This window comes from Pteropus vampyrus, unplaced genomic scaffold, assembly GCF_000151845.1.
Source record: "Pteropus vampyrus isolate Shadow unplaced genomic scaffold, Pvam_2.0 Scaffold7, whole genome shotgun sequence".
NCBI classification, from domain to species: domain Eukaryota; kingdom Metazoa; phylum Chordata; class Mammalia; order Chiroptera; family Pteropodidae; genus Pteropus; species Pteropus vampyrus.
The window spans coordinates 1320629-1329384 of record NW_011888788.1 but is presented as its reverse complement, the minus strand read 5'-3'; the positions used below and the strand labels follow the sequence as shown (position 1 = coordinate 1329384).

Sequence of the window (8756 nt, the reverse complement as noted above, 5' to 3'; positions counted from 1 at the left end):
CCTTATGAGAAATACTAAAGTAATAATAATGTTTTTACTTTTGTATAATTCCAGTGCTGTATTTAAGCTTATATATGAGTATCTATGTGTATGCGCAGGTTTGGAGGGGGCAGGGGATGGACAAGGAAGGCCATGTACTAAAAGGCCATGGTTAGTTTAATTTTATGAAATAATATACTGATAGGGAAATTTTGATTTACATGATTTCTTTGTTTTAAATGTTTCTCTTAATTGACCACCAGCATTGTGTCAGCTGTGCCTCAGTTGTTACCCTTGTGGTTTTCTCTTTTAATAATATTTTTTATTTTTCAATTATAGTTGGCATACGATATATTAGTTTCAGGTGTACAGCACAGTGATTAGAGATCTATATAAATCACAAAGGGATCATCCACTAAATCTAGTACCCCTCTGCCCTCATACATATTTATTACAATATTGACTATATTCCTTATGCTATACTTTATATCTCCATACCTATTCTATAACTACCCATTTGTACTTTTTCATCTCTTTGCCCTTTTTCACCAACCGCCCCCAACCCTCCTCCCATCTGGTAATCCTCAAAATATTCTCTGTATCTATTAATTTGTTTCTATTTTTGTTATTATTGTTGTTTTGTTCTTTAGATTCCACATGTATGTGAAATCATATGGTATTTTGTCTTTCTCTCTCTGACTTATTCCATTCGGCACAATTACCCTCTAGGTCCATCGTGCAATATCTTTTTCCATCCCTTTACATTTAGTTTGTGTGTGTCTTTTAATCTGAAGTGAGTCTCCTGTAGGCAACATATGTAAGAGTCTTGTTTTCTTATCCATTCAGCCATCCTATCTTTTGAATGAAGCACTTAATTATTTTTCATTTGAAGTACTTGTAGTTACTGCCATTCTTTGTTCATATTTTTGATACATATTTTTTCTTCTTCTTAAATAAGCCCCTCCAACCATTCCTGTATTACTGGCTTGGTGGTGATGAACTCCTTTAGCTTTTTCTTGTCTGGGAAGCTCTTTATCTGTCCTTTGATTCTAAATTATGGCTTTGCTGTATAAAATAACCTTGGTTGTAGATCCTGGTTTTTCATCACTTTGAATATTTTGTGCCAAGCCCTTCTGGCCTGCAGTTTCTTTTGAGAAATCAGCTGCCAGTCTTATGAGAGCTCCCTTGTAGGTAACTAAGTGCTTTGCTCTTGATGCTTTTAAGATTCTCTCTTTGTATTTAACCTTTGGCATTTTAATTATGATGTGTGTCTTGGTGTGGGCCTCTTTGAGTTCACTTTGTTTGAAACTCTCTGAGCTTCTTGGGGTCGTATGTCTATTTCCTTCATCAGTTTAGGGAAGTTTTCCATCATTATTTCTTCAAATAGGTTTTCAACTTCTTGTTTTCTCTCTTCTCCTCCTGGTACCCCTATAATGTGAATCTTGTCCCATAGGGCTTCTTAAATTATCTTCACTTTTTTAAAAATTATTTTTTCTTGTTGCTGTTCTGATTGGGTGTCCTCCGTCATCCCATCTTCTACATTAGTGATTTGAGCCTCCTCTTCATCCACTCTGTTGATTCCCTTCTAACATACTCTTCATCTCAGATATTGTATTTTTCATTTCTGACTGGTTCCTTTTTATAATTTCCCTCTCTATTTTTATGTTTTTTTATCTCTTTGTTAAAGTTCTCACTAGGTTCATCTACTCTTCCCCTAAGTTCATTAAGCATCCTTATAATCAGTGTTTTGAACTCTGCACCTGTTAGATTGTTTGACTCCACTTTGTTTAGATCTTTTTATGGAGCTCTGTTCTGTTCTTTCATGTGGAACATGCTTCTTTGTCTCTCCACCTTGGCTGCCTCCCTGTGTCTGTTTCTATATTCTAGGTAAAGCTCCTAAGTCTTCCCCTCTTAGTAGCGTGGCTTTGTGTAGAAGTACTATGGGGCCCAGTGACACAGTCCTGAGAGGGGTCTAGCTATAAGCCAAATTCAGCCCTAGCCTGTGCCCCTCCAGTGTCACCTGATAAGTCAGCAAGCAATCTACAGATGGCTGCCACCTGTGCTGTGCTTATAGTTGCCTCAAGAGGCCACTCCAGTAACCAAAGCCGGCTGCCTCCAGTGCGGAGCTTGGAGCTGCTCAGCAAGGAGCACGGGGTGCGCCGAAGATACCACTGCATGAGGCTTGGGTAGGGCTGCAAGCTGGGAGGGGTGGAGTTTCAGGGAACCCTCTGGGTGGAGTGATCTCTGTTATTCAGTCTGATGATAGCATAGCTATGGCAGTGCCTACATCTGCACACTGGGAAGGCTCAAAAAAGGCATAACGGATACCACCAGTACTTCTGCCCAGAAAAAAGCCTCCCCTCTGGCCTTCGCCTCAAAGTTCAACAATTCAGTGTCCAACCACCATATGTCCCTGATGCTACCTGAGCAGCCACCCCAGTGCTGGAGCTCAGAATGAGTGAGTCCGTCAATGCGAACGTCCAGTCATGGTCATGGTCTCTTTAAGAGGAATGTCTGCACCTGCCATCTGCAGCTGCCGTAGCCTCTGTCTCGCTCAGCTCATGTGGGACCGGTAAGCCCTACGTCATCACCCCCTCCTACCGTTCCAAGGTGGTTTCTTATTTCTCTCTCTAGTTGTAGGGCTTCTCTTCATCCAGACCCCTGGTGTCTCTGCTTGTTGTCTGCTCTGTGGTTTCATCACAATTTTGGTGTGTTCGCAAGAGGAGATGTATAAAGCCTCTACCCTTTACGCCATCTTGACTGGTCCTCCCTATCCTTGTGGTTTTTGAGGGAGGCAGGGAGAGGAGTGGGTTGTGAGGCATTGAGACTGCCGTAGCTGCAGCTGTTCCTTTCAGTTACTGCTCCAAGTCTCTTTGCAGGACTCCGCTCACCCTTGCATAGCTGAAATATGACCACATGGACTCAGAATCACTGAGAACACCAACTTTACTAGGAGCATGACGGAGCTTATTTGGTTTAAGCAACAAATTGACTAGTTGAATCCAGACTGCTTAATGTGATACTAAGTAAGGCAATAGCTGTGAGGTTAAAAATTAAATCTGGTGTTCATTTTTTGGTTACTGAAATGTGTCAGTTTTCAGATATAGTAACAAATACTTAGAAAGCCACAAAATCTTTGTGCTTTAGTTAGTCCTCTGTTGATTTAAGAGAAACTGAGGTACACTGAGAATGAATTACTTGATACCTCATTATGGGTTAGTACCAACCTTCCTGGCGAATCATGGGATCTCAGAGTTGGAAGAGATCCTTGAAATCATCTGTTCCAAACTCCCACTTAATGCAAGGCATCCCATTTAAACATGTTCAGGTACAATTACAAGAAACTTGACACCTAAGTAATACAAATGTTAGCAAACAGCAGAGGCCATAAGACAGTAACTGCACATAACTTCTGTTGTCCCACGCATTCAGACAACACCAAACGGCATGCTCCTGCATTCTAACAAAACCACATCAACAAACAAGGCATTAGAAGTAATTCAAATTCAAATCAATTATTTTAAATATAAATCAGGAAATTCATACCTACGTAATGCCATGAAAAACTAACAGGATGAGGAAATTCTGTGAATAAAATGTTAGGTCGAATGCCGCTTCTTCAGATTTCACTTCATTTTCATTTTAAACACAAGAGAAAGGAAGCAAGCACTTCTTCTCCAATTACCTGTTGTATAAGACTGCTGAATGGCCAAATCTGTTGACATCATGGTGGAGAGCAGGTCTGGGAAGCACTGACCAGCGGTCACAAGCTAGGAGCAAGAAAAACACAATTCAGAAGGAACTGCCATTCATAATCAATAGGAATTGGCATTTTCTTTGGAAAGAAGACTGCAACAAATACAAACATATAAAATGTCTCTTGCTTTTCTTAGTCACGCCATTATTTCTAAGGTAAAATGCAGCAGCAGCAGCAGAGCGGTAGGACATGGAAAAAAGGCAGGACCAGATGGCAATTCAAATTAGTGAATGCATCCAATGCCCTTAACACCCGCACCATTCACTTTGGTGCCTATCCATATTACCCGCTAGGATGTTTTTTTAAATTAAGAAAATTAGACATTTTTCAAAGCTTATGGACGTAAAACATGTGGCTTCCATAATTCTTTTTCACTCTATATTGACTTGCCCAAACGGTAGCTAAAACAGGAAAATACAGGCAGAAAACTAAAACTAAAAAAAAAAAGTCAGGTCCCTCTCACTGTCTCTCTCATTCTCTGCCTTTGAAAGGAGACCACCTTATCTGTGGAATGTTATTGTTTTTCTAATAAACTTTCCTTTTGACTCAAATAATGATAAAAAAATTCAAATTTATCTAAGTTTTTAGAAGTCCTTTCCTAGATCCCCTAGCTCTATTAATTTTCCTTTGCTCTGATCCACTCTAGCAACTTCTCCTCTGGATCTTAATACCAGCTGGTGCTGCTAAACCTCGCAAACCTCACACTCACCATCTCCGAGATACTTGGACATCCACACTCACCAAGTAAAAGTTCTTTCACTCGATCCTTTATTCAGCATGCCTAAGGAGGCACTTGACTTATACCTTTTCTTTCCTTCACAGATAAGTTTTCCTTTTTAAATTAAAACAGTCAACATTCACTGTGTACATTACATTCTTTTTCAGCCTCCTGTAATCAGGATTACTCCTCCATGTCTACAGAGTGGTAAATGACTTCTTTGTTGCCAAATGTAAAAGACTCATCAGTCCTTATTTTAATCCCTCTGTAGCCATTGTTAACTGCTCCCTCACAGGTCATCACTCCTGCCTCACTTTCTTCCTACTCCTCTGACATGCTTTCGCAGTCTCCATTCCCTTCTTTATCCACCTACCCTCTGGCTCTTTGCTCACCCCTGACAACACATGCTCCCTACAAAATTCTACCCCCTCCTGGCACTTCCCACTGATCTCTGCATTGCTCCATCCCACAGTCATCTCCAGCTGAACATGCCCCCAAACTCAACTTACTCACCTCCTCCCAGATCCTGTCCCTTTACTTCTATTTCTGGCCTTGGTAGAAAGCACTATCTACCATGGTCACCACTAGATACCTGGGAATAAAGATGCTTTCATAGCTCTCAAAACACACCCTGGACAATCTTCGAGTTCCAGGTAGTTCTCAAACCCATCTATCTCTTTATCCTCACTGCCACTTCCACAGCCTTGTTTCAAATCTTGCCCCTTCCCAACGCCTCACCACAATGCCACAAAGAGATCTTCCTAAAACACAAATACAACTCTGTCACCTCTTCTGTAAGATTCTTCAAAAAGCCCAAACTCCTCAGCATGACATAACAGATCCCTCAAGATCTGACCAGTCTGATAGCTGCTTGGTTCTCTAGTTCCACGTGAAGCTGCCCTTCCCCAATGTACCGCTAAGATACAGCCCAACTTGACTATTCACAGGCCCCAAGTATGCTGGCATGGTCTCTTTCCACCTGTTTCCATCCCATGTGTCTCTGCACATGGGATTCCTTCACCAGATAAGTCCTACCTGACTTCCCAGTGGTCCTCAGGACCTGGTATGAATAGCCCCTTCTCAAGAAGGCTTTCCCTGACCATAACCCTTACCCCCATGAGTTAAGGGATTTTCATAGATACTCTCAATACATTCATCTCAGAGCAAGTAAAACCCTGAATTATAAATACATTGTCTGCTCAGTTCTCTGCCTCCCCGACTATAAGGCCATTTTACAATCCCCAATGGAGAAGCTCAGTGCCTGGCACAAAAATGAACATCTGATAATATTTATACAACAGAATGGCTAGCATTTGTTTTGTATGAACAAATACTGCCCTCTTATGGTCAAATATATTACCACACCAAAATTTTTAAATGAATGTGAAATCAGTTTCTAGGGAATGAGATAAAAGCTATATACTTAAAGCAACAACACAATAATGGTGGTCAACAACTACATGACACTACTATGTAAAACATTTGTAACAGGAGAGTCCAGTTATCCCAACTCATCTTTAAAAATTAACATGGAACTAATTAAAGGAGTGACTTCGAAAAGAATTTATAATACAGAAGTAATGCTTTTTAAGAAGTGTAAAAACTAACATTAAAAAATACCATTCAGACCTCTTTCAAATGACCTGACAATTTAAAAAATTTTTCTTTTCTGTTTTTTTTAAATGGCCTGACCATTTTTAACTAGTGATATCTTTAGTTTCCTTTAAAATGTTACTTATAGATAGACAAAAGAGAGTCTGGAATATAAAGTGGCTTTGGAAAACTTACCAATGTCATAAGCCATGAAATCTGAAGAAAAACATTTGGCACCATGGCTCATGGATGTGTCATTGTGTGTGTTTCCTCCAAACACCAGCATAGTGCCACTCACTATCACAGCTGTGTGCAAGTAACGGAAAAATCGGCTGTCCTTAAGAATGGTCCTTTTGAGTTTATTTAAAAATAATAAACAGAAGGTTAGTTTTTTAGAATATGTATCACCTATCTGTTAATGCAAACATAATCATTTTCTTATCTTTAGATCCAAATGTGCAAATACTTCTGGATTTTTCCTTATTATACTAATAGCTTTCTTAACAATAAGTAAACATGTAAAATCTTAAAGACCTATGAGAATTTTGACACAATATATTAAGAGCCTTAAAAATGTTCATGCCTATGAACCTATAATTCCAGTTCCTGGGTAGAAATTATATCAAATAAGACTAGAAACCAAAACTTCCAACTGTACAGGTTCAGCACACCCACATAATAGTGTTAAACAGCCAGGAAAAATGACACATTTTTGGCAGAATAGAATGTAAAATGGTACCCAAGCATGGTCTCTATTATGGAGAGAAACATGAAACGAAAAAAATCCACTGCTTAATAATTACATTATTTCATAACTCAAATTTGCTTTACATTCATTACAATGAGCAATATTTTATATAGACCAATATATAGTTCAGAGTGAGGAGAGCACTTATCTTTTAGTACTGAGACCATCTCTGATGATTTTATGGAATGATGCCAATAACTGACACCTTAGTCATCAAGAAAAGGTTAAAAAATGGATATATTCTACTTAACTGCAACAGTGTGCATAAACTCAAGCTATGTAGAATAATTTATTCCTTAGGATTCTGAAGTTAAAATTTTACAGTGGTCCTGAGAGTATGAAAATTGAAAACCAGACAAAAATACCAAGCGTTTTCTAATCAACCTACTACAAAAAAACTATGTAATATGCAACAAAATAAACACTAGTTACCGTATTACCTTCTGCTTACTTCCCAATTTCTCTATTTTCAATGCTGAAAAGAATTATCTGCTAGGCCTAAAAACAAAAATACAGCACAGTATTTTGCCAGCAACTGCCAGAATTCACACCTTTAAAGTAAAAGCTCAAGAAAAAAATACCCACCACATCTGGGTGTCCACATCATATCTGTAGAGATCATCTGCGAGCCGATATTTATTAGCACTGAAAGCCTTGTAGCCTCCATGAACATACAGGGCTCTGGTCCTGTGGTCAAAGACACTGCTATGGCCATAGCCTCCCTGGACAAGGGCACCCTGGGTATGTATTATACTCCATGTGTTCTTATCTGAAAAGGGAAAACAGTTAAAGGCAAATGTTGCAGGCTCTTCCTCTTTAATACTTAAAATTACCAAATAACTTAGGATAAAAGAAGAGATTTCAGGAGACTTGATATGTATAATTTCCTTTTACCTTTTTATTTTTAAAGGAAGGCCACCTAAAACTTATAATAAAGCCAGGTGGTCAAATTTCAATCTGTTAAATGTTCTGATGTTCTAATATGCCATGTAGGAAAAGAATTACATTAAATTTAAAAGACTCGATTCCCTTTAATTGAATATTTAATTCCCCATGATCTTTACTGAACAGATGCACTTTATGGGCCTACTTTCTCAAAATATCAATTATAGCTGGTACTCACTCCTACTTCACAACAACAGATATAATAAAATTTAGCCAAAAGAAAGATTACATAGGAAGGGGAAATCACACTCCCCTAAACCAGCCTCCAAAGGGCTATCCAAATACTTTTTTCTTCAAAATATTTTTGAATCATGTTTGTTTGTTTTATTTTCAACACCTAAAGCATATAGTGCATCTTTGGCTCCTTGCCAAATTGATAGTAACAAATATACATTACATAGCAGCATCAATAATCTGAATGTCACTAGTAATACAGCAACGTTAGCTGCATTTAAAGATAAAGATAAAAAGTATCGGGTCTAGGTTAGATTGAATCTTGTTAAATAGACATAATAATAGGGTACGGGTTTAAAATTTGACACTCAAAAGAATCCACTGGAATAGAAATATACCTACCCAAGTCATATTCCTGTACATTGCTTATATATCCATAGAGAGGGCAGTGACCAAAGATGACCAGCATGACTACTCGGCCAGTTTTCAATGTGACAATGTGTGCCGAGTGCCCAACCACTGCATACTGCTCCTTTGCTTTAGGGGTCAACAATACCCATGATTCATTATGAATATGAAACACTCTCAACTCATTGGTCACATTCCCTGTTGAATCAATTTTTCCTCCATACATGTAAATTTTATCCTACGGAAAAAAATGTGAACAAAATTCTAAAAAAACATTAAAAGGATCAAATCTGAGAACAGAAAAAGAGTAGTTCAAAACCTCAATATTATTCTTAGCTTAAAAAGTGTTAATAAAATGCACCTTTCAGTGAGTTACTAGAAAAAGGATGGCAAAAAGAACAAAATAAAATAAACCATATATCATATATCTCTAA

At 38.4% G+C, this 8756-nt stretch overlaps 1 protein-coding gene across 1 annotated transcript in view; it reads right to left on the bottom strand.

Annotated features, from left to right (window-relative positions):
• The window catches only part of ATRN (attractin), a 147745-nt gene that overhangs the window by 75166 nt on the left and 63823 nt on the right, over window positions 1-8756 (bottom strand). The window contains exons 10-11 of the mRNA XM_023536675.1: window positions 6243-6397; window positions 3665-3749 (exon numbers count right to left, since the gene is read on the bottom strand). Coding sequence (XP_023392443.1) covers window positions 3665-3749; window positions 6243-6397 — 240 coding nt within the window. The remainder of the gene's footprint in view (window positions 1-3664; window positions 3750-6242; window positions 6398-8756) is intronic.